We start from the raw sequence: 26,994 nt of genomic DNA, 5'->3' as shown, positions 1-26,994 counted from the left end.
GTTAGTTTCTGCTTTATAACAAAGTGAATCAGTTATACATATACATATGTTCCCATATCTCTTCCCTCTTGCATCTCCTTCCCTCCCACCCTCCCTATCCCACCCCTCCAGGTGGTCACAAAGCACTGAGCTGATCTCCCCCTGCCATTATTTCTTACCTATTAATTTTTGTTATAACATATTATATTGTTTTATTTATTTATTTATTTGGCTGCATTGGATCTTTGTTGCTGTGTGGGCTTTCTTTAGTTGTGGTGAGAGGGGGCTAGTCTTCACTGAAGTGCGCAGGCTTCTCATAGCAGTGGCTTCTCTTGTGGAGCACGGGCTCTAGGTACACGGGTTTCAGTAGCTGTGGTGCACAGGCGTAGTTGCTCTGCAGCATGTGGGATCTTCCTGGACCAGGGATCGAACCCATGTCCCCTGCATCGGCAGGCGGATTCTTAACCACTGTGCCACCAGGGAAGTCCCTATTACATTGTTTTAATTTTTGGATGAGCCTCTAAATTTTAATTAAGAGGTTTGAATAAACAAAGTGAGCAGCTCATGTAAGTAATTACAGGTGATAGGTATTTACATAGTCAAACTCAATTGTGCTGGGTTGGTACTGAACATGGGCAAACTGGATGAAGCAGGAAGTTGCTCTGAGTTCTATATGACGAACTCAGGACGCATAATGTAGGAGGAAACAGGAAATCAGGTTTAACAATTTCTCTCGTTGGAGCGTCCCACATCTCAGGTGTTCTAAGGACTGTGACTTCAAACTCTCTCCTTTTCCCCCTCGTCTCCATGTTCAGTGCTTGCCTTAGCAGTATAGATACAAGAAGTGTATTACAAGGGGAGATTTCTTGCCCCCAAATATCTTCCTTGTTGCCTAAAATTCCACTAGACATAGATTTATTTGGACAACAGCAAATGCCTATGGAAGGACTAGGAATTGGATCTTCATACTTCCTTCCACAAATAGGTGTGGGTAAGTAACAGTGTTATGAAACTGAAAGGAATTTTAGGGAGCCCAAACAACTCTTCTTTTTGAAATTAATTAACTAATTAATTAATTAATATTTGGCTGAGTTGGGTCTTTGTTGCTGTGTGCGGGCCTTCTCTAGTTGTGGCGAGTGGGGGCTACTCTTCGTTGCGGTGCACGGGCTTCTCATTGTGGTGTCTTCTCTTGTTGCGGAGCATGGGCTCTAGGCGTGCGGGCTTCAGTAGTTGTGGCATGCAGGCTCCGTAGTTGTGGCTCGAGGGCTTTAGAGCGCAGGCTCAGTAGTTGTGGCCCATGGACTTAGTTGCTCTGTGGCATGTGGGATCTTCCCGTGTTCGAACCCGTGTCCCCTGCATTGGTAGGCTGATTCTTAACCACTGAGCCACCAGGGAAGTCCCAACTCTTCTTTTATTAATGAGGAAATTGAGGCTCCCTGATGTAAAGTGATTTGCCCACGGGCGTACAGTTTATAAATGTTAAAAACCAGGACTGGAAATCCTAACTCAAAACCCAGTGTATGTGTCAGAAAATAGATTTTTAAAAGAACCGAATGGCATGGTATAGTGCTTTATATATATATTTAATATATACTTAGCATATAAAAATACTCTACTGAAGAAGCGTCACCTTTGGACCTGGAGGGGAACCACCCAGCACTTGTGGATTCAGTATTCATCTAGGTATTACGGTCATGAAAATGAGAATAGAGATCCAGTAGAGCCTGAAAGAGACTGGGAAAAAGAATACGTGAGAACAAGTAGCAATAAACAGCAGAGGGAAAAGGAGTAAAGAAAAAGACTATGAGGAGAAGCAGAGGCAGGTGGGAAAGACAGAGACAAAAATAGAAGTGAAAGAGACAGAAAAAGGAGAATAAAAATGAGCAAAATGAAAACAGACCAAAAACTGGGACTATGAGAATGAAAAGTGAGTAAGAAAGATGTAGTAAAGAATAAGACATAAAAGAGATGAGGAATGCCCCCCATGGGCAGTCAGATGTTCAACCAGATGTTGTAAATAGCAGATGGAACAGCACATTAAATGCTTAATATGAAAAGAAACCGGGTATTCATTTGACTTTCTAAGTTGTTGAGAGGCACCAATATATTGCCCGAAAATGAAAACCAATTCAACATTTAAAAAAGCAAAACCAACAAATAAAACCCAAAACTTTCTGGGTAAAATTTTAGAAGGAGGAAATTCATTAATATATTAATAGATTTTTACTCTGCAGGGAAGTAGTTACACTGGGCTGTTAAAAACAACTGTCACCCTAGGTAGGGTCTATCTTCCTTTAAAGATGCAGATTAAGCATGGACTCTCAAATGTTACTTAGGATAGGAAAGTTACAATTATCTGCTCTTTGGTTCTTCCTTTATTTCACTGTGGCTTTAATTAAAGGCCTAGTGATGTCGGAAATTCACATTAATTATTCATCTGCAAACATTTACATAGACTTGCCTGTTCCCCTTCAATAAATTATCAACTTCACATCTCCATAATTGAATCAAAATGACTAAAAATACACCATCTCCAGCTTCTGCCCTTCCTCTCTGGGCTTTGTTTCTTCAGTGTTATTTGTTACTGGAGAAGACTTCCCGCTGTTATTAAGAAAGAAGAGAAGAAAATCTGTCTGCTGAAATTGTGTGGATAGTGTTTACTTTCTTCCACACTGTCATACTGATTGGTATAAAGCTGTGGTTTGCAAATGTCCATAATTTTTTTGGATCAAGATAAGAGGTACCATAGAATCATGCTATTATTAAAAGCCAACATGATGTTGGTATATAGTAATAGAAGCATAGTATTTAAGAATAAAGCAGCAATTTCTTCTATAATCCTCAGAGTGTGAAGAATCAAAGCTTCAACCACTAAGCATATAGAAAAATCATAAAAAGGGAAACTTCTAGGGGTTACAGCTAAGGACAAGAATAAGTATAGTTAAACAGCCAAATGTAAAATTAGAAATGCCACTTAAGAAAAATTACTCAAGAAGGCAGATGTACAATTTGACAAGTTACTTAGTAGGTCTACAATTTGGCCTATTTATTTATTTTTTGCGGTACGTGGGCCTCTCACTGTTGTGGCCTCTCCCGTTGCGGAGCACAGGCTCCAGACGCGCAGGCCCTGCGGCCATGGCTCACGGGCCCAGCCACTCCGCAGCATGTGGGATCTTCCCGGACCGGGGCACGAACCCGTGTCCCCTGCATCGGCAGGCAGACTCTCAACCACTGCGCCACCAGGGAAGCCCTTGGCCTAACTCTTAAAGGTACATTGGCAAATTGTTAAATCCAAGGACTCACAGGAGGAATCCTTAAATTGATCTAGAGATTCACACAATTCCTATCAAAATTCCAGCTCTTTTCTTTTCTTGCATAAATTGTCAAGTTGATTCTAAAATTCACATAGAAATCCCAGAGACCCAGGATAGCTTGAATGATTTTGAAAATAAAGTTGGAAGACTTAAACTTCCTGATTTCAAAACTTAATACAAAGCTACAGGAATCAAGACAGTGTGGTTCTGGTGTGAAAATAGACCTATATATTAAGTGCAATATAACTGAGAGTCCAGAAATAAATCCATACATATAAGGTCAGTTTATTTTTGACAAAGATGCCAGAACATTCAATGGTAAAAGAATAGTCTTCTCAATAAGGGACACTGGAGCAACTGGATATTCATGTGCCAAAGAATGAAGTTGGACCCTTACTTTACAACACTTACAAAAATTAACTCAAAATGGATCAAAGACCTAAAGCTAAAACTATAAAACTCTCAGAAAGAAAAATAGGTCTATATCTTCATAATCTTGGATTAGGGAATGGTTTCTTAAATATGACTCCAAAAGCACAGGCAACAAAAGAAAAAGCAGATAAACTGGACTACATCAAAACAAAAAATATTTGTACATCGAAGGATACTATCAAAAGAGTGAAAACACAACCCACAGAATGGAAGAATATATTTGCAAATAATTTATCTGATAAGGGTCTAATATCCGGAATATACAAAGGACCCCTGCAACTCAGCAAGAGAAAAAGTCTCAAAAACACAAACAGCACAATTTAAAAGTAGGCAAAGGACTTGAATAAACATTTCTCCAAAGAAGATATACAAATAACCAATAAGCACATGAAAAGATGCTCAGCATCATTAGGAATCAGGAAAACGCACGTCAAAACCACAACGAAATACCACTTCAAAAGAGAAAACCATAAATGTTGGTTAAGATGGAGAGAAATTGGAACCTTGAGACACTGTTGGGGGAATGTAAAATGGTATAGCCACTTTAGAAACAGTCTGGCAGTTCCTCAGAAAGTTAAACATAGAGTTGCTATATGACCTGGCAATTCTACTACCAAACTGTACTTTGGTATATACCAAAAAGAAATGACAATATATGTTCACACAAAGACTTGTACATGAATGGCCATAGTAGCCTTATTAGTAATAGTCAGAAGAGGAAATAGTTTACATACCCATCAATTGAGGAATGGATAAACAAAATATGGTATATCCATACGATGATTTCATAAAAGGAATAAAGTTCTGATACATATTACAATATGGATGAACCTTGAAAAAAACTATATTAAGTGAAAGAAAACTGTCACAGAAAACCACAGATTATATGATTCCATATATATGAAATGTCCAGAGTAGGAAAACAGATAGAGACAGAAAGTAGATAAGTGGTTGCCTAGGGATGGGAAGGCGTTGGGGGATGGGAAATGGGGAGTGACTGCTAATGAATATGGATTTTCTTTTGGGGTGATGAAAATTTATTGTGGCAATGGTTGTACAACTCTGTGACTATACTAAATACCATTGAGTTGTGTACTTTAAATGGGTGAATTATGTGATAGGTGGATTATGTCTCAATAAAGCTGTTTTTTTTAAAAAAAATATCATATCTTCTGACTTGTAGTGACTCTAGCTTGCTTACTGGGGGACATGAGGGAGGGATTTAATGTAATACCTAAGTCTCCCAAACTGGGTCACAGCTTCTCAAAAATGGAATGTGAGAGCAACTGATGGTTATTTGCCAATACAAAAATATTCTATATACCTCAAAATTGGGAGGATTCAATGAGACATGAGAAGCACCAAGAAAAGTGCCTAAATTTAGCTTTCACTTCTTGACAGATTGAAACCACCATTATTAGATATAATTCTTTGTGGCACGGTTGCCCAGTAAGGTCAGACAAGCCAAATCTATGGCAAGTTAGCCTATGGCAAGTGGTTTACAAATTCTGTATTTTTAGTTGTGAACTTTTGATAGGGGGTGAACGATTGAGTTTACGTAGTTAAATTTGATACTCATTTCTAATAAAACTTCTACTGCATGAGTGTCATTTTTCAGATAAGCGTTGGTCTGTGGCCTCAAGTCTTAACCAGATCTCTCGTCTGACTAGGGCATTGTTCTGGTCATGAACATCAGTCATGTTTTCTTGTGTGTTTCCTTCGAGAGAGTAGCCATGAGCAGGTAGCAGCTCCTGCGTGGTCACCTCAGGGACTTCTGATTATGTAAACTAAGCCTTTCTCAGAAGTATGGACATTCATTTTTTTTATTTTTTATTTTTGCAGTATGTGGGCCTCTCACTGTTGTGGCCTCTCCCATTGCGGAGCACAGGCTCCGGACGCGCAGGCTCAACGGCCATGGCTCACGGGCCCAGCCGCTCCGCGGCATGTGGGATCTTCCCGGACCGGGGCACGAACCCGTGTCCCCTGCATCGGCAGGCGGACTCTCAACCACTGCGCCACCAGGGAAGCCCTGGACATTTATTTTGATATCAGTTTCCTTATATCCCTGGATCATGTTAACTAGATTAAAGTAGATCAGATCTTATTATAGTTATGTACTTTTGCTTGGCTCCATTGGTGATAGAGAACAGAATGCATTGGCACCAGTTGCTTTGACAGGGCCAGAAGTATCTCTGTAGCCCACATAATCTCTCAGAATATACAAAATTGCTTAGCAGCTCTGAGAGCCAGGTTCCGGATGATATTAAACACTTATGCAGTAGATAAATATAGGGCAGTACTGCCAGTACTTCTGCATCTGTTGTATGCATGGTTTATTTTTAATAGGCTGCTTTCAGACTACATGTTGTAACCACTTCATGTTATAATAGGTAGAATGGGAGAGTGGAAAGAGGACTGAATTTACAGTCAGATAGGCTTGTATCAATTCCCCATTATTTCTACAGGTGGGAATTGCCTTCCTTGTGTATGTTACTTCACCTTTGCACAATGAACATAATTCTTCTTCCTAAGTTGTGGTGAGGAGTAAATTGTGTAGAACCATCCTGCACATCCTCTTGCTGAGGACCTGCGGTGAAAAGCTATACTATTTTCTTCTTTGGTCTGGAAGAACTGTGATATAGGGGATATGGCATGTGCTCTAAAGTCAGAACATCTGAATTCCAACTTCACTGCTTACGTATGTATTCTTGGTTAAGGAGCTTTAATGGACCTCAGTTTCCTCCTTTGTAAATTGAATATACTTCCCAGTATTGCTGTCATGGTTAAATGAGATAATGCAAAGTGCCCTGCACCTAGCAGGGGCTCAACAATCATTACTCCTCCTACCCAATGCCTTTTCTTCCAGAGTTGTCTCATACTTTAGTGAATCATTGCTAAATGGAATTTCAGAGCTGGAAAGATAGAGGTCTCCATTTCCATTGCCATGACAACAGAATCAGAGAAGTGAAAAATTTCCTCTCAAAGCAGTGAGGAACTGTTAACAAAGTATAGAACCTTTTTAATTGATGGCAAGTATGTGATTTCTTTCCCTTTTCCCTCTGCTTTATTTAACTCGTGTCCCTAATCCTATTTGTTTACTCTGAAAGGACCAAAAGGAGAGGTTGGAGATTGATTTTCTGATTACTAGGTAAATGTTAACAATGATATCTAATACATTTATACCACTTACCTCCTAACTGCTGCCTGCAGAATATCATGGAAGGTACCTGGGGTTTTATTATTATCTGAAATTAGACTTTTTCAAAATCAATATCTGCATTTTTCAGATGTATTTAAATTATACTCTGTAATCTCAAAAAGTTACAGTGGTCGTCTAGTCTTTCTTTCACCCTCTACAGGATCATTTCCAAGAGGAATTTTTCTTTTTGATTTGTCGTGCCTAAAGTTGACTCAGTTAATTTCCATGGTAATATATTTCACTCCCTCATAGCTTTTATAGTCTTAATTAGGAACCCAACCTACTAAAACTTAAGCCTCTTCTCTCTCTTACCAATGATGTAGATACAGATCATCATCACTAACATATCTTTATATGCTCTATTAAGAAATACTGCAATTATAATCTCTTCTTTAAGATAAACTGTTGTCCTTTTATTACATTACATAGTACAAAGCTATTTTAAAATAATATATTCCACTTAAAACATATTTTTAAAAAGTTGCTCTGAAAGCCTGATTCCTTGAAAGCAGTTTGGCAGAAATCTGTGACCGAGGTCAGGCTTCAGAGATCAGTAAAGAAGTCATTTACTGAAAATTTCTTATTTGAGGGAAGAACTGAGTGAGGTAGAAACATGTTGCCAGTAAAATTATTTCCTTCTCATTGGTAAAAGATCACTACAGATAGGGAAGTCATGCTTCTTCCATGCAAAGATGAAATTATAGGACTCTCTTTGGGCTTTTGATAAGGTATTTGGAACAGAAAAGTTTTCTCCTGTCCAATTATAGAGTTTATTAGTTAGATAAGAAAGAAGATAAAAGAAGGGCTAAGAATGGAACTGTAGCAGAGATTGCTAGCTGCCCACCCAACATCCATTCTTTCCTTTTTCCTTACTAAGGGAAGTCCAGTTTTCTTAGGGGCAACATTGTATTCAGGTTAACAAATACTACATTTTCCAGACTCCCTTTTGGACAAGTGATACAGTTTGGGTCAATGATGTACAAATGGAAGGTTAAGTTAGAACTTCTGGGACTACTTAAAAGTGAGTGATTGGGCTTCCCTGGTGGCGCAGTGGTTGAGAGTCCGCCTGCCGATGCAAGGGACAAGGGTTCGTGCCCCAGTCCGGGAAGATCCCACATGCCGCGGAGCGGCTTGGCCCGTGCACCATGGCCGCTGAACCTGAGCGTCCGGAGCCTGTGCTCCGCAACGGGAGAGGCCACAACAGTGAGAGGCCCACGTATTGCAAAAAAAAAAAAAAAAAAAAAAAAAAGAAAATGAATTCTTACAAACATTTATGGTGAGATAAAACAAATCTTTCACAAATTCTTTTGTAAAATAGAAAAAAAGGAATACTTCCTTACTTTTTATGAGATCAGCATAACCCTGACTTTAAAACGTCACAAGGAAATTGTAAGAAAATAAAATTACAGATCAATTTCTCTCATGAAAGTAGATTCAAAAATTCTTAATAAAGCATAAAAAATCCATTTATATGTAAAAAAGATAATACATCATGACTATTGGGATTTATTTCACAGACAAAATGGTAGTTAAGTATTCAAAAATCAATTAAGGTAATTTACACATGGCCAAGAAAAAAAAAGAGAAAATCCATGATCATTGCAACAAACAAAAAGAAAGCATTTGAGAAAATTTAAGACACATTAATGATTTTAAAAAATCTTGGTAAGCTTGGAATAAAATGGATTTTTCTTAATTTGATAAAACAGTAGATAAAAATCTATAGGAGACATCACAATAAACAATGAATTATTGAAATCTTTTTCCTCGGATATTGACTAGAGACAAGGAGGCCTGCTACCAGCAGGACGTCTTAGGAAGTATAATAGGTAAGAAAAATAAGTAAATAAGAATTGAAAAGGAAGAAATAAACTTATCTTCAGATGATATGATTGTGTATGTAGACAATTCAAAAGAGTCTATAGATAAACTATTGGAGTCAGTAAATGAATTTAATGAGATTGTGAGAAACAGATGCACAAGAGTTAATTTTTTCTAGACACTAGCAATAACCAAATAAAAAATGAAATTTGAAAAATGAAACCATTTACAACAGCATCCAAGAATATCACATACCTAGGAATAAACTTAACTAAAAATGGACGAGAAGCTACTAAATATTATTGTGAGAAATGAAAGAACCATAAATACATTGATTGATGTGACCTGTTCTTGGATTGGGAAACCTAAAATAGTAAAGATATTTTCCCTCAATTAATTTATAGTTTCAACACAATCCCAATCAAAATTCCAGGAGATTTCACTGTGGAAATTGAGGTGTGATTCTAAAATTCACAGGGAAATGTAAAGCACCAAGAGTAGCCAAGGCGCTCTTAAGAAAGAGAACAAAGCTGATATCAGATATCAAGACTATTATATACCTATAGTAATTAAGACAGTGTATTATTTTAGCTAGGATAGAGAAATTGATCAACAAGAACAGAATAGAGGCAGAAACCCCACGCATACTCGATTATCTCATTTATGCGGGCGACACTGTAGTTCAGTAAGGAGAGGATTTTTCTTACTTTGAGTAAATGGTACTGGATTAACTGGCTATCCCTACTTCACACCATACACAAATATCAAACCCATATGGATTGCAGATATAAATGCGAAAGGTAAAACAATGAAGCTTTTAGAAGAAAATGTAGGAGAACATCTTTCTGACATTGGTGTAGTCTTTCATCTGTGGTCATTTCATTCCAACTGCAGGGCCCTCTGGCACACCAGTTTACTTGGCATCTCAGAGTGCCCTCCCTTCCCTTCCCTGAACCAAGAACATGAGAACCCTAACCTGTCCTTAGGCACCACCATAATGGAGTGCGTGCAGCTCTGTGAGGTCATCTTCTGGCCTAAGTGTCAAGACTTTGCCACAGCCATTGTTCTTCCACCATCCACTTACCTAGCTGCAGTAGTACCTCCCTGAACTGCTAACCACTACAGGGAAAGTGAGGACACTCCAACTTGGCTTCCTGGCCTTCTCTCTCTCTCTCTCCCTTGGTTCATCTTTGAAAAGTTTCCCTTACCTTTTTCCTAGGGTTGGAACCTCACTTATATAATATCCTCTGACCTGTCTTAAGGGTGACTTAACAGTGAAATCTTTTTGTTTGAATCCATCTGACTTATTTCTTGATACTTAAAAAAGGAGCTATTAGAATTAAAAACAAACAAAACTACAAACAATAATGACAAGAACAACAATAAAAGTACGTAGAAATTTCCCCTCTCTTGAAGCTTGGCTATAAGAAAGTAGCTCTGCCATAAACTCAAACAAGTAACTGTCATTCTCAAAGCAGAAGAATGACATTTTCTGCCCCTAGGGGCCTTTTCTGTCCTTCTCTGTGCACAACAAAACTTATGGCTTGACCTGGGAGAGGGGGGATTGCAGGAAAATAGGATTTACAAAGGGGAATTAAAATGCATAGTTTTAATTGTTTCAAAATACCCCATTACACATTCTATTGCCTGTGCCACAAATTACCAATTTCCCCTTTGCCTGGTCAACCTTTCAATCTTTGTAAAGGAATCATATTTTTAGGGAAATTTCCCAGATCTCTTTAATTACATTAAATTCTGTTTCAATCCCACTTAACATCCAATTTCTCTCCTTCATATCACTGTCACATTTATTTGTAGGATTATGTGATGAATTTCTGCCCTTTCCACTTAAAATGGAGACAGAGCCTGGGAGACGGTATACTCTTAACAAATACTGTAGAACCAACCCTATTGTAATATGCCCCATCAATAATGACAATTAGTATATAATGCAATTTACAATTCCTGTTCTGTGTTCAGCCCTTTTTTCACGTGGGGCGGGGGATGAAGGGAGTGGAGGCTAAAGTGTTTACTTTCTAAGGGAGGATTTGGTGGGGTGAGTGAGTTTAGAAGGTTAAATGGCAAGTACTTCTGTCTTAGGAAGCAGAGGGTGTGTCCCCATATGTTATGGCCCAGCATTCTTGCATCAAACTGATGAAACAAGTGCCAACTCACTGTTCCTGGAATCACCAAGGCTGCCATGGGAAGTACCAATCAATACAGGACCCAGAAACATTCCCAATAGCTGAGCTTTAGTTTGAGGTGCCACCAGGTGGCGCTAAACCACAGCTAGGACAGGAATAGACAGGGATCCAGCAACAGGACCTCTGGAATTCCTGGCCAGCTAGCCAGTTTATTAACCCAGCTATTTTTTTAACCTCACAATACTGTGGCTGTGCATTTTACATGATAAAACTGTTTATTTTCCACTCAACAATCATACCTGGGTTTTTCTATACCTGTTAAATTGATGAGGGACTGCATGGAAGCTGTGAACTTTCAGTAATGGGGGAACGACAGGGTAGGATTGGTTGTGAGACAAAGGTATTTGTTAAAGCAATAATGCCTTGAAGTCTCTCATTTCAAAGATCCAGACACAGGTTTGCTCAGTTTATTCTATGGATATATCTTGATTCCAAACACTAAATGAATTCAAATATTTGCTTATGGCTGCAAAATACAATTAATAAAAGGTTTTTGGTGAAAATACCAAATCCACAAAATGGATATTTTATCCCCATGATGGCAGAGTTCCAAATAGAGTCAATAATCTACACTAATGATAATAATAAAGACAGCTAACATTACTTTCCAGGCTGATTATCTGCCAGGACGTGTAACAGGCATTTTCACATATATTACCTCATTGAATCCTTATAACAACCATGAAGTAGGAAATAAAATAATTTTTGTAAAGGAGATAGTTGAGGCATAGAGGGTTAAGTGACTTTCCAAAGGTTATTAAAAAATAAAGCAGAGTTGAAACTGAGCAAACCTTTCATCATTTAGAACTTCAAATGCAAAAGCTACATTTTGTGTTTGCCTTATCTGATTCTAAATATCAAGAAAGACACATGATAGAAACCTGCCAAGACCTATAGGACAAGAAGAAATGTACTATTCCCAGAAATCTAATGTGCAATATGAAAAGATCTGGCTATTAAAAAGAAACTATAGTAGAATCTTAGTAAGAACTGTATAACAGATACATAAAATTTACTTAAGAGTAGGTCTCTTAACCTGGGTTCCCCTGAAAACTTGTGTCAAGTCAAAGGCTTATGTAGAGTTAGTTTATTTAAAAAGTAATTTCAGGGCTTCCCTGGCGGCGCAGTGGTTGAGAGTCCGCCTGCCGATGCAGGGGACGCGGGTTCGTGCCCCGGTCCGGGAAGATCCCACATGCTGCAGAGTGGCTGGGCCCATGAGCCATGGCCGCTGAGCCTGCACGTCCGGAGCCTGTGCTCCACAACGGGAGAGGCCACAACAGTGAGAGGCCGCGTACCAAAAAAAAAAAAAAAAAGTAATTTCAGAGGGGAGGGTTGATTGATGGGGGAGTGAAAAGGGAAGACAGAAGAGCAGTCAAGGCTGTGCTCATTGTCAGTTGGTTACTCTTGATCACGCCAGGACCTTCTGAGGAGCTTGATGAACTAAGAACTGTCTACTTGGAGAATGCAAGGGGAAGGATTATCCACTGGTGCCCATCCCACATTAGTCAAGAGTGGCCCTGTAAGTGTTGACATCCCTGTGCTACCAGGTTGCACAAGTCACTACCACCAGATTCCTGCTGGTGTCCCAGGCAGCTGTGTCAGAGAAGCTACTGAGCAGGGAGAGGTACTTGGTATAGGCCACCATGAAGCAAGTCACTGTCAGGTTATACAGTGAGAAGATGAGCTAAGCCTGCAGCAAAGGATGGAAGAAGAGGTAGGGCTGAGAAGGTCTGAAACAGTGTACAAGAAGGGTCTCATACTGTGGTACCCGTCCTTTAGGATTACAGAGTATTAATATGTGGATTTTGGTAATAATGAGTAGATACATATGGATTTTTCTAAAATGGTATTAAAGCTATAAACCAATTTATTGGAATTAAAATATCTTTTAGGGCATCTAACTTTTACCTCATTGTGTTACTATAGAAACATTAGTGTGGCTCACTGTTTTTTAATTTGAATTCCATTTTTATGGGTTATTTCTGATTTTATTATTAATGGCATACAAAATCCAGGTATTATTTAGTCCTTCAAGCTCATTAAATATAAGATTTTAGAATAATTTTTAAGGGGGATGGTATCCATTTAATTGTGTAAGTCTATATCTTTTAAGGAAGAATATTCATGAACAGATTCAGAAGATGGGCTAACATCTAAACCAACAATCATTTAATACTAAAAAGTAGCCGAAGTATTATCAGTTCTGAATGTTAACCAGGTTGCTAATTCAAATAGAGATTTCAGGGTCTACTGGAAAGAAAACTGGCCTTAGAGTCAGAAAGATTGGGATTTATTACATAAAAAGTTGAGTGATCTTGACCAAGCATTTCAAAGCTGCTCTGAATCTGAGTTCTCTTCAGTTGAAAACATGGAATAAAACCACATATCTCACAGGGTTTTTGTGAGGATTTATGTGAGACTATGTACACTAAAACACATAGCATGGTGCCTGGCACATAGTAAGTATGCCATAAATATGGATTGAATTTAAACCTGAAATGTACACCAACTGGATCTGATCCACACACTGATAGCAATGTGTGGATGTTACCAGACTAGAGGCCATCTTTTTGAAATTTCTGGTTCTTTTCATGGCTTGTTTCTTCATATCTTTTGAGTACTAGCCTAGAAAAATCTTCCCTGATGGCTCTCATCAAGTACGACCTTCCCCATTTGAAGTATAAGTTAATGAGTATCTCTAACCTCCTTCTAGAAAGGAAAGAACCTCAGAACTCTTTAATCCTAAAGACAGTGTTCTTTGTGGCAAGCAACAGAAATGGATGGTGATTAATTAAAGAAGAAAAAGTCTAGGATGTTGGGTAGCTCGTAGAAAAGATGGGGAGTCTAGAGGATCAGAAAACAAGCAGCAACCCAAGGAAGCTAGGTAGCCAAAATGACAGTGTAGGAACAATCCAGTGAGTCCTCCTGGCACCACCGCCGCTGCCAGCACCACGTACTGGATACCATACCTGGTTGCCCTGACTGCACTCTGGTTGCTAGGAGGCGGGGACGCACTTTTGGCTTCTGTAGTGGAGAGTATACTCTGTTCCCATTGAGAATCAAACCTTGGGGAATTCTCTGAACACTGGAAGAGGGTCTTGATGCTTAGCAGTCAAAAAAATGTTTAGCAATCAAAAAATTCGCCAGAGTCCAGCCCTTCTGATATCCAACATCCACCAATACATTTTCCTTATATTTATGCTTAAAAAATACATAATGCATGTATCTTTCTTACAACTGAAAAATCACTCAATTCTTCCATTTTAGAAGACAACCCAAAGTCTAATATTAGTTACATTTTCGAGATTTAAGTCCAGTGGGTTGTTCTTCTGTCTTGATATTATTCAGTCTGTGGACTAACTGTAAAGTTACCTTTACATCCTAAGTAAAATAGCAGGGTAAAGGAAAAGGAAAGAAACAGAAAGCCAGTTGAACTTGTAAATATATAAATGACCCAGCAAGGAATGAGATTATAGAGGCTACAGACTTTATTTCTGAAACTGATTCTGAGGCCCTGAATCTATTTCAACCCTAAATCTTTGAGGAAACATTATTTTCATACACTCTTAGAAAGCACCTGACTTTCATTCCAGGTCTTGAGCCCAGAATTTAGGAATTTAAGCATGTTACCTTCTTTCTTTAAGCAGTCTAGTGCCATTAAAAGTAGTCACCTACCCCACAGTTCTTCATGCTGATTTTACTGTTCTCCAAGAGCGGAAACCAGATTTCTCAAAGCCTTGCTTTCATGGACACTTAATGAAATGATCATATGATTTTTCTCCTTTCATCTCTTAATGTAGCGAAGAGCATTATTTTCCAGATGTTAACCCGATCTTACATTTCTGAAAAAATCCAAGTGGTGTGATGCATTATCCTTTTCATTTTTCACTGGACTTGGTTTGCTAATATTCATTTGCATCTCTCTAGATGATGAAAATTGGCCCCTTTCCCTTTCTCCCATTATTTTTGCTGATATTTGGTATTCAATATAATACTAGCATCATAAAATGAGTTGAGGAGTGTTTGCTATTTTTTCTGTATTCTCAGATAGTTTGCAAAAGACTGGAATTTTTAATTTCCTGAATATTTGGTAAAAATTGCTGTTAAAATTGTCTGGATCTGAAGTTTCATTTGTAGGAAGATTTTAAACTATTACTTTAATTACTTTATCCATATGAGACGATTCAGGTTTTCTGTTTATTTTCGAGCGAGTGTTGATAAGTTATATTATTCTAGGAATTTGTTCATTTCTTCCAAGTTTTCAAATTTATTGGCATAAAATTGTTCATTATTCTCCTTATCTTTTTAGCAGCATCTATAGTGATGTCTCATCTTTTTTATTCTGATAGTATTTGAGAGCTCTCCCTCCCTCATTTTAATTTTTGATTAGTCTCATTATTTTAGTTAATTTAATTAAGCTTTTCAAGGTACCAACTTTTGGCTGTGTTTATCTTCTCTATTACATGTTCGTTTAATATTTTATTAATTTTACCTCTTTATTATCTTATTCCTTCTATTTTCTTTTCCTTTTTTTAATATGTGTAGCTCCCCTTCTATTTTTTATTTTATTTTTTGGCCATGCCACCTGGCTTGTGGGATCTTAATTCTCTGACCAGGGATAGAACCCACGCCCCCTGAATTGGAAGCATGCAGTTTTAACCACTGGACCGCCAGGGAAGTCCCCTGCTTCTATTTTCTTTGGACCTATTTTATTTTCTTTGCCAAACTTCTTAAGCTATATCTTAATTAATTAGTGTTTAGGCTTTTATCTTTTAAAAAATTGAAGTATAGTTGATTTACAATATTGTGTTAGTTTCAGGTGTACAGCAAAATGATTCTGTTACATATATTATTTTTTCAGATTACTTTTTATTATAAGTTATTACAAGATATTGAATACTATTCCCTGTGTTATATAGTAAATCCTTGTTGTTTATTTATTTTATATATGGTAGTGTGTATCTGTTAATTCCATACCCCCAAATTATACCCCTCCCTCCCTTTCCCTTTTGGTAACCCTAAGTTTGTTTTCTGTCTGTGAGTTTGTTTCTGTTCTGTAAATAGATTCATTTGTATTATTTTTTAGATTCCACATATAAGTGATATCATATAATATCAATATTTGTCTTTCTCTGTCCAACTTATTTTGCTTAGTATGATAATCTCTAGGTCCATGCATGTTGCTGCAAATGGCATTATGTCATTTTTTTTTAATGACTGAGTAATAGTCCATTGTGTATATATACCACTTCTTTATCCATTTACCTGTTGATGGGCATTTAGGTTGCTTCCATGTCTTGGCTATTGTAAATAGTGCTGCTATAAACACTGGGGTGCATGTATCTTTTTGATTTAGAGTTTTTGTCTTTTCTGAATATATGCCCAGGAGTGGGATTGCTGGATCATACGGTAGCTCTATTTTTAGTCTTTTTAGGAACCTCCATACTGTTCTCCATAGTGGCTGTACCAATTTACATTCCCACCAACAGTGTAGGAGGGTTCCCTTTTCTCTAGCGTTTATTATTTGTAGACTTTTTGACGATAGCCATTCTGACCTGTGTGTGGTGCACTATAATTTTGCTTTGCATTTCTCTAATACTTAGTGATGTCGAGCATCTTTTCATGTGCCTGTTGGCCGACTGTATGTTTTCTTTGGAGAAATGTCTATTTAGGTCTTCTGCGCATTTTTTGATTGGGATGTTTGTTTTTTGATATTGAGTTGTATGAGCTGTTTCTATATTTTGGAAATTAACCCCATGTTGGGCGCATCATTTGCAAATATTTTCTCCCAATCCATAGGCTGTTTTTTCATTTTTTTTAATGGTTTCCTTTGCCGTGCAAAGGCTTTTGATTAGGTCCCATTTGCTTATTTTTGCTTTTATATCTTTTGCCTTGGGAGACAGATCTAAGAAAATATTGCTACGATTTATTTCAGAATGTTTTTAGGCTTTAGTCTTTTTTAATGTAAACATTTAAGGCTCTAAGTTTCCTTCCAAGTATATATTCTAGTTGCATTTCACAGGCTTTGATATGAAATATTTTTATTATTGTTTTCTTCTAAATACTTTAAGCTTCCTTTATGATTTAATTTTAGGTTTTGAATTATTTAGTGGTGCCTTTCGTTTTTTGTTTTTTTTTTTTTTTGGTACGCGGGCCTCTCACTGTTGTGGCCTCTCCCGTTGCGGAGCACAGGTGGGCCTCTCACTGTTGTGGCCTCTCCCGTTGCGGAGCACAGGCTCCGGATGCGCAGGCTCAGTGGCCATGGCTCACGGGCCTAGAGCTCCGCGGCATGTGGGATCTTCCTGGACCAGGGCACGAACCCGTGTCCCCTGCATCGGCAGGTGGACCCTCAACCACTGCGCCACCAGGGAAGCCCCTAGTGGTGCCTTTCTTAACACCCAAATGTGTGTGTGTATGTGTGTAAATTCATCTTGTTATTGATATCTAGCTTAATATAATTGTGGCCAGAGAGTGCATTCCAATTGGTTTCAATCCTGTGAAATTTTGCTTCAGTCACTGATTCATCTATTCAAAATGTTTATTCAGTGTCTACTATGTGCCAAGCACTGTTAAAGATACCAAGAATTCAGCAATGAATAAAACAGATCAAAATCCCTGCCCTCATTAGTTCTATTGGGTGATGCAGACAATAAACAAACATGATTATTAAGTAAAATATAGTGTATTAGTGATGGAGTGCTAAGAAAAAATACAATAGGGATGGGACTTCCCTGGTGGTGCATTGGTTAAGAATCTGCCTGCCAATGCAGGGGACATGGGTTCGAGCCCTGGTCCGGGAAGATCCCACATGCTGCGGAGCAACTAAGCCCATGCGCCACAACTACTGAGCCTGCGCCCTAGAGCCCGAGAGCCACAACTACTGAAGCCCACGTGCCATAACTACTGAAGCTCGCATGCCTAGAGCCCGTGCTCTGCAACAAGAGAAGCCACCTCAGTGAGTAGCCCGTGCACTGCAACCAAGAGTAGCCCCCGTTTGCTGCAACTAGAGAAAGCCTGCGTGCAGCAACGAAGACCCAACGCAGCCAAATAAATCAATAGATCAATCAATAAAAAAAATACAATAGGGAAAGGTATTTTAAAATGTGTTTAAACTTTTTATTTTATATAGAAGGGTCACCTAAGGCCTAACTTTAGGTGACATGTAAGACTTAAAGGAAGTGAAAGGGGAGCTATGCAAAAACCTAGAGAAGGAACAATTTCAGTGGCCCTGAGGTAAACACGTTCCTGCTTATTCAGGGAACATGGAGGAGATCATTGTAGTGAGAGCAGAATGAGCGAGGGGAAAACAGAAGCAGTGATCAGAGAGAAAATGGGGGACTAGATCATGTAGGGCCTTGTGCTAAACAGAATAACGCCCCTTCCCCCACCAAAGATGCCCACCTCCTAATCCCTAGAACCCGTGGATATGTTACCTTACATGGCAAAGGGGAATTATGGTTGCAGATGGGGTTAAGGTCATTCTTCAACTGACTTGGAGATGAGGAGATTATCCTGGATTATCCAAGCAGGCCCACTGTAATCACAAGGGTCCTTCAGTGTGGAAGGAGGCAGGAGAGAGAGTCAGAGAGATGACAGTGGGAGAAGGTCTACGCTGATGGCTCTGAAGATGGAGGAAGGGGGCTGTGAGCCAAGGAAAATAGGTGGGCTGTAGATGCTAAGAAGGAAAGGAACACAGCCCTGTCGCCCTCTTGAGATGAGATGATTACCTAATGACATTTTGGACTTTTGACCTCAGAGCTATAAGATAATAAATCTGTTTCATTTTATGCCATTACGTTTGTAGTGACTTGTTACAGCAGCAATCGGAATCTAATACAAGCCCTTTAGTTTATAGCAAGGACTTCACTCTGAGATGGGAAGCCATTGTAAGGACTCGGGCTGAGGAGTGACCTGATCTGACATAATAGGATCATTCTGGATGCTGTGTTGAGAATAGAACAGACAAGAAGGATTCCTTCCTTCTAGATTTTAGCTTGACTTTTCCATATTTTGTTGAGAGCTCATCAATTCATTTAAGATTGAAAAAATAATTTCACAATTTTTGTAAGTCAAGGTCTCTCATCTATTTTGTTGTCAGAAATGAAAGTCTGATGTATACTTTAAACTTCTATGAAAAGCTCATCAAATTTGAAAAAAATAAGATAATTGATTGCCAATACCCCAATATATAGAATCAAGTAACAGAGTTTGAAGCAGATTAATTTAGATTAGTGAAAACTGGTAAAGAGACTTTGAAGAATACTTTAAAATTATTTTCCTTATAATAAAGAGAATACAAAAAAATTTCAGGTGACGTGAAATGCTTCTTATGCTGTTGCCCTTTTCAAGTCCTAAAAAACATAAGGGTGCCATTTTACATTTGCCATTAGAATAAATTCAAAAGCACTTAGTTACACTGGGCCCTGCTCAGAGAATAACCTTGCCTAAAAATAAATGTGTTCATAATGACATGGTTTCAAGGAAAAGAGCTAACTTCTCCCCAGATGAATGAAGATGTGAAACTTCACTTCAGCAATATTCACAATGGTGACAGGGACTGGGCTATGGTGAAGGGGATGGAGATGCTGTTTACCTTTGCGTAAATCTTGTCTAGCAAGAGTTACCAGAGGAAAAGGCAGAAACAGATATAAGAAAGACTAAGCTGTCGATATATCTAGGTTACAAATTGATCGAAAATTTGAGAAGGATGTTTTAAAATATTAAATGATCTATTTATGTCTTAACATACAATAAACACTTATTAGTTTGCTTGTTGCTTTACTCTAATGATTCCACTATTATCTTTTCTACTCCTTTATTATTATTTTAGAGACCTTATTGCCTCTGCACAAAGGGGAAGAGGGAAGAATTCCTCTCAAGTTCTACTTTTAAAAGGGTCAGGCTCATAAAAAAAAAAAAATAATGCCGTTTGCAGCAACATGGATTGATCTAGATATTCTCATACTGAGTGAAGTAAGTCAGAGAAAGACAAATATCATATGATATTGCTTATATGTGGTATCTAAAAAAGGGTACAAATTAAAGAATTAAATATTTATTTCTTATTTACAAAACAGAAATAGAATCACAGATGTAGAAACAAACTTATGGTTATCAGAGGGGAAAGCGGTGGGGGCGATAAATTGGGATATTGGAACTGACATATACATACCACTATATATAAAATAGATAAGGACCTACTGTATAGCACAAGGAACTCTTCTCAGTACTCTGTAATGGCCTGTATGGGAAAAAAATTTTAAAAAGAGTGGATATATGTATATGTATAACTGATTCACTTTACTATATAGCAGAAACTAACACAACATTGTAAATCATCTATACTCCAGTAAAATTTTTATTTTAAATCAAAAAGAAAAAGGACCAGGCTCTGCTCTAGACTATATATGGTTCTAAACAGCGAGGTTAAAATAGTTACAGAATGAGTTACTGGCTCAAACAAGGATCAGAAAGATATTTTCTAACTTTATGAATGATGTTCTTATAAAACATTCCATAGACAAACATTCTCAAAAACATAAATTAACCTTTAATTATATACACGAACGGAGAGGGATAGGTGGTATTAATAATTTAAAATAGCTAATTAAAATAATTTATATTTAGCTTTGGAAAGCCTTATGATTCCATCCACAGTTTTTCTTTCCTAATTATGTTTCTCCTGAGCTAATCATAAATTTAATTTTCCATTCTTGAATGCAGAGTAACTGATTGTGGAAAGAGATGGGTCCAGCATTTTGATGGGGGGAGGAGAGAAGCTGGTCTAGGACTAAAATTTGAATTTGGATAATTCCTATTTAAATATTGAGAAGTTGACTGTATTGTCAGGTCATCAGTGTTTTTGATCCAAAATTATTATTCACTATAACAGAGTCCCTTGTCCCAGTCCTTCCCCGCTCCATTTCTTCCTTGGTCAGGTAAGACAACTATAGCCTCCTCAGAGGTGAGAGTGGGGCTCGTCTCATTCAAATTATACAGCTACGGGCTTCCCTGGTGGCGCAGTGGTTGAGAATCTGCCTGCTAATGCAGTGGACACGGGTTCGAGCCCTGGTCTGGGAAGATCCCACATGCCGTGGAGCAACTAGGCATGCGCCACAACTACTAAGCCTGCACTTCTGGAGCCTGTGCTCCGCAACAAGAGAGGCCGTGATAGTGAGAGGCCCACGCACCGCGATGAAGAGTGGCCCCCGCTTGCCACAACTAGAGAAAGCCCTCGCACAGAAACGAAGACCCAACACAGCAAAAATAAATAAATTAATTAATAAACTCCTACCGCCAACATCTTCTAAAAAAAAAATATTTTACAGCTACTCATGTGCTGGTGGGATGTGGTGGTGGTGGGATGCTGATGGGGTGGAGGTGGGATTAACGTTGGGGAGGCAATTGCAGTGTTCCCCACAGATAGCTTTAAGACACTATAGTGGATATAAATTTCTTTAGATGTTGGTCTATAAAGAGATAAAAGAAAGACTTTGTGGTGTGGTTGAAAAAACTGTTGGGTTGGTTCCAATTCTGCCCATTGGTATTTGCAATCCCTGAGATGTTCACTGATCTTTTTGAGACTCAGTGTCTTAGTGAGTGAGGAGGGGGTGATACTATTTGCCTTACTTACCCCCAGGGTTGCTGTGAAGATCGAATCAGACAATATATGTGAAAGCACTTTGACATTTATAAAGTATTCTACAAATGAAAGATGTTGTCTGTTGCTTTAGCACTCAGAATAATTGAGATTTAAAGAAAGCCTACTGTGGTCATAAGGCAGATTAGGATAAAAGAGTTGGTAAAACTCATTACTAATAAAAATTTTACTCAGAGTACATGCCTGAGGTATTAGCTCTGTGAATTAAATAGCACAGTTTTTCTTTGTTTCCTGTGAGAGCGTCCTTTTGGGTGCCTCTGTGTACAGCGCTTGGAGTTTCCAGTACTCCGATCTGCTTCCTTTGAGTCAGCCATCTACCATCTGCCCGCATGCTTCTGGGCAGCCAGATTGCCTCCTGAAATCTGATCATCCCCAGTCTCCCTTCAGAAGCCACACTTCTTTTTCAATTAGAAGGACTGCTCCACCAAACTGTGAGCACTCTGTCCTCTTAATAACTCACTAGCTCCTGTCCGGCAAGGCAGAAGTACACTATGGTGACAAAGAGGCAGGACAGCTCTCTTTCTCTGCTGATTCATAACATTGTAGATATATCCCAAGTGTAATTGGAAGCTATTTAAGGGTGAGGATCATACACTGATATTTTATGTTTAACCTTCAACCCAGTGCCTTACACAGTGTAGATACTCAGTAAATATTTGCTGAATTGATTTGCTAAGAAGTATATCAGGTAACTTGCTTTATGAAGGCTTTTAAGCCTAGATTATGAGGTTATTTATTTAATTATAGAACCAATATTCTATCTATTTAAATCTGGGATTATAGTGAAGCAAAGTCCTGCTTGGAGTAACACCTTTCTTTTCTCCTTATATTACTTGCTTTTATACCCTGCTTGTGGCTGGGTTAGAAAGCAGGAATATGTACAAGACAAAGGAAGGAACTGAATTGGTTGGAGAAAAAGAATATTTAGTCCTTACTCTGGAATTTAAAAGAATGAGAATGATCCCAGTGATGAAATACTTGAAATATTAAACTTTTGTTAATATCAAAAAAAAAATTCTATACTGTCATATCACACTTTTCTTGCCATTAGAGATCTGGTAAGGGATTCTAGCAAATTGGAAGTAGTCAGCAAAGCTGAAGCATTTAAAATTCATAATCAAACTATCTTTTCAGGGTATTGTTGTTAAAGGTGGTTGATGTTTCTTAATGTGGTTTCTTTTTTAACTTCAAATTATAACAGCAACATTTTCAAAAAAGAAAAAGTGCATCCATAATTCCATCATCCTGATACTATTTTAATTTTTACCTATGTGTCTCAATCTTTGTCCAAATGTATAGATGTTTTATATATTTGTCTTTCTCCCGTGAGTGCCATTTTCATTTCTGAGTTGCCCTGGGAGGACTGTATCTGCCAGATGGGGGCTCAGAATTTCTGAATGGCTCCAAGAATTCTAATCTATGCTGCTGTAGAAATTGACCAGAATGGTCTGACATTACCGGGGGAGATATGTCCTCAAATCTAGAAGGACTGGGTGGGAGGCTGAAGTAGAATGGGACTGTGGGCTTTAAGAAAGGGAGCAGGGGGCTTCCCTGGTGGCGCAGTGGTTGAGAGTCCGCCTGCCGATGCAGGGGACACGGGCTCGTGCCCCGGTCCGGGAGGATCCCACATGCCGCGGATCGGCTGGGCCCGTGAGCCATGGCCGCTGAGCCTGCGCGTCCGGAGCCTGTGCTCCGCAACGGGAGAGGCCACGGCAGTGAGAGGCCCGCGTACCGCAAAAAAAAAAAAAAAAAGAAAAAAAGAAAGGGAGCAGGAACCTCATTGGAAAAGGAATGAAGATTAGGTTTTATAAGGAAAGATGTAGGTAGGTATTTAAGTAAAATAATTTCAGATGCCATGAAGGTCTCTCTTCCCATCCAACCAAAACAAGCAAGAAACAAAAAATAGAAACCCAACCAAAGTAATCAATCACCACAATAAAAGCATCTCTAGTTAACATTAAAATAAAAGCATTACTAGTTAACAAATACTTGAAATTAGTTTAAGAAAGCGATAAGGTTTAAAAGAAAAAATTTTAAATATTGTAAGTTGTTGTAAGTTTTACTAAAGGGGCAAGAGAGGGTGGTCTTTGATAGGAATTGGGAGTTAGGGGCATGCTACAGCCCCTACGCTCTTTTCAAGGAAGAAACGGTAGTCGGAAAAATAAAAGGTATAGGACAAACCTCATCGATTCTCAATTTTGCTAGAGTCTGGTTCTTCTGGGTTACTTAGGGTACAGAAGAAAGGATTGAGAGAAAGTGAAACGGCCAAATAGAAATCATCTGAAAACTGCGATAGAAAAGAATCTTGCCTGTTCGGACGCAAGCTGTGGTGAACTGCCTTGTGGAGATCTCTGGCGCTCAGGACTGTCACCGCCGGTCTGGGGAGTGGTTCAGGGCAGGGGAGGGCCCTGGGTGCGGACGAGGAGGATGCCCGCCTTCGGTTCCCAGCGCTCGTGGAGGTGTGCTGGGAGCGGGCGGCCCCGCGCACAGGTGGCCAGGGCCGCGCCAGCTGCGCGCCGCGCTCGCTCAGCTGGTGGGCCGCCAGGCGGCGCGCTGGAGCCGCGGTTGCCGGGGAGACCAAGCGGGGCGAGTGGGCGGCGCGGAGCCGAGCCGCAGCCGGGCTGCCGCCCAAGTAGCCGGGCGAGAGTTGCGGGGAGTGGATCCCCGGGTGGCGCGAGGGGCCGGCGGGTCCTGGGGCAGCGCGAGGTGGCCGTGGAGCCGCGGGGCAAGGCCGGCGAGCCCGGGACGCACCTGGTCGCAGCTCAGCCTCCGCGGAGCCGGAGGGCGCGGGTGCCGCACTTGCCTCGTTTGCAGCTCCCACCGTCCCAGCCCCGCCGGGCGGACTGCGGCCGGGCGGCGGGTCTGGGAGGTCCGGGCTGCCCCGAGAGCTCAGAGAGCCCGGCCCGCTCCTCCGCTGCCGCGACGAGGAGCCGGGCGGGCGGCGGGCGCGCTCCCCGCGGCCCCGGAATGACTTGTCGGGGCTCCCCTCTGGCGCCTTTGCTGCTCCTCTCTCTGCACGGTGAGTAGCCCTCCCCTCCCCTCCCGGTGGGGCCTGGCGGGGCCGGTGGGCCGGGGGAGGCTTTCCGCGACGCAGACAGCTTTCTCGCCAGGGCCGGTCTTCGGAGCCCAACTTTCTCGGGGGCCATATTCGTTGCTGTCGGCCGAGGCTCCCGCGCCCACGCGGCGGCTGCTGCCCAGCCGGCGCCCCCTGCCTCGGTCCGTGGCCCCCGCACTGCTCAGGTGTTCCGATCCAGAGGTAACTACACCCGCCACCGGTTACCGCCGGTCCTGAACACGGCTCTGACTCCGACCCCGCTCTTTGCCCCTTTTAGACAACGAACTCCCTTACTTACTGGGTCCAGGGAGAAACGGGATTTAGAATCGTTTCCGTTGTCAGGCGGCTGCAGGAAAACTGGAGATGCTTTTAAAATAATTTGGAAAACTTTAAATTGTAGCTTTCCCCAAATCTTTAACGAGCATATGTAGGTTATGACGGAAAATGTGGTCTTTATTTTAAAAAATAACAACGGTGTGCTACACTAGATTAGAAAACAAGAATTTATTTATTTTTTTTATAGTCTAGTTTCTTACCCAAGGGATTTAAATCGACTTACAAAAATACATAGAACATAGCAACATAAGAACAAAAGAAATAAACATATGTTTAATTTTCTTATTAACTGTCTTTAAAAAAAATCTATTTAATTTTCTAATTTCTATTTAATCTTTCTTATATTTTATTTTCTATGAATAGTCGTGATATTTAGATCCTGATTTTCATTTTATACACTGCCCTTTCTTTTTGTGTGTCCTGTCCTATGGAATCAAGTTTTCTGTTCCATTTAATTGATTGTTGAGATTTACTGAGATTCATTCTGAAGGCTTTTATTTAAGAAACAGGTTAACTGATTTATGGAGTATTGTGGTTAATACAGTTTCTTTCTGGAAATATCAGTATGTTTCCCATAATTTTAGTTGCACTGATAGTGTACCCATAGATCTTGAAGTAACCTAATTTTAGCCGACTTAAATTGTACAAATTCAATTTAAGGGGTCCATAGGAGTAATAGAAGGAAATAATCAAAATTACAGATAACTTCTCTGGACTTCATTAGGTGTATATTTAGTGATGATGTGTAGATAATAAAGTGACATCAGTATGTGCATTATGTAAACGTGTGCTTCTAAATTAATTTTGTCTGGTTACTGCTTTGAGAGGGCCAACATTTTTCTCTGTCCTTCCTTTAGGTATGAAATAAGATAGAGTAAATGGGCTTTTAAATAATCCCTTGGACATAACTGAAATTATTATAAATATTACTATAAGAACAACTGAAATTTTTGGTAAAAAATTGGGTTGTTAACCTTTGTATATTACAGTAAATGCCACCCTCTTCTTGTAAATAGCATTTGTGTATGGTTTGTTTTTGAATTGTTAGGCAATACTTTTAAAGAGTTGATGAAATTTGCAGAATCAGCCTTGCAAGGTCATCTGATGTGTTTCTTTTCCTTCAGCAGAACTATTCCTAAACCATACTAGGATGTTTTTAAAGACTTCCAAGGACATTTCAGCCTTCGTGATAATCTATTCTGTAGAGGCACTTTTCACCCTCAAAAAATGTGTTCATTTGTTCAGCAAGTGTTTACTGAGCTCCCACTCTGGGCACTTGGGTGTCTGGTGGGGCAGGATGGTGGTGGAAGACAAAGATGCACGAGAGTTTGTCCACAGCCTGTAAGGAGTTCGCAGTTTTAAAACAAACTGTAAGCATGCACAAGTGATTTATGATACAAGGAGTATATGATGAGTGCCATTTTTTGTTGGTGATATCAAGGGAGACTTCGTGGAAAAGTTTCCTTTTGATCTGGACTTTGAATGAGTAGAATTTGAATTGGCTGAGATGAGAGTGTTTGGCTTTCCTAGCCAAAGGAACAGCCTGGCTGTAGGATATGAAGTGGAAAGTGCAGGGGCATATTCTGGAAAGGCCAGGCTTGTAGCTGCTGGAACAGGAGATGTATATGTGAGGCAGAAAGGGCTAAAAAGGTAGTAAAAGGATGGTAGAGAACGTTGAATACTGACTTTGGGCTTTATTCAGTGGGCCATGGATAGACCACTGATACTGTTTCCTTAAGATGGGGAGGGGATGAGGATGAACAGCTGTTGAGTGCCCAGCATAACACTTTCCAGGAGGGTACCATGTCCTGACTGTGTTAAGTTCTTGAACCAGTCAATGGTAAAGTTGGAGTGAATGAACTAAGGCCCATTCCTAGGACTTGCAATGTGGAATGAGGGGAAGAGTGGATATCGGGTGGAACAAAGTTGGGTCCATTATGAAGGGAGAAAAGGGAAATGGATGCTAGATAAATAACCATTATAGTAGTGGCCAG

The 26,994-nt window shown here is 39.7% G+C and overlaps 1 protein-coding gene across 4 annotated transcripts in view; it reads left to right on the top strand.

The window, feature by feature from the left end:
- The first annotated feature begins 24,183 nt into the window (after positions 1 to 24,183).
- The window catches only part of IGSF11 (immunoglobulin superfamily member 11), a 137,567-nt gene continuing 134,756 nt past the window's right edge, over positions 24,184 to 26,994 (top strand). Inside the window, exon 1 of one of the 4 annotated variants that reach the window (XM_082839391.1) lies at positions 24,184 to 24,628. In XM_082839391.1, coding sequence (XP_082695517.1) covers positions 24,577 to 24,628 — 52 coding nt within the window. In that variant the 5' untranslated portion in view covers positions 24,184 to 24,576. The remainder of the gene's footprint in view (positions 24,629 to 26,994) is intronic. The other 3 variants (XM_082839390.1, XM_082839389.1, XM_082839392.1) reach the window with 3 other exon arrangements.

The sequence above is a fragment of the Leucopleurus acutus genome (assembly GCF_964270905.1).
Source record: "Leucopleurus acutus genome assembly, chromosome: 5".
Classification (NCBI taxonomy): domain Eukaryota; kingdom Metazoa; phylum Chordata; class Mammalia; order Artiodactyla; family Delphinidae; genus Leucopleurus; species Leucopleurus acutus.
This window is presented reverse-complemented; position numbering and strand designations above follow the sequence as displayed.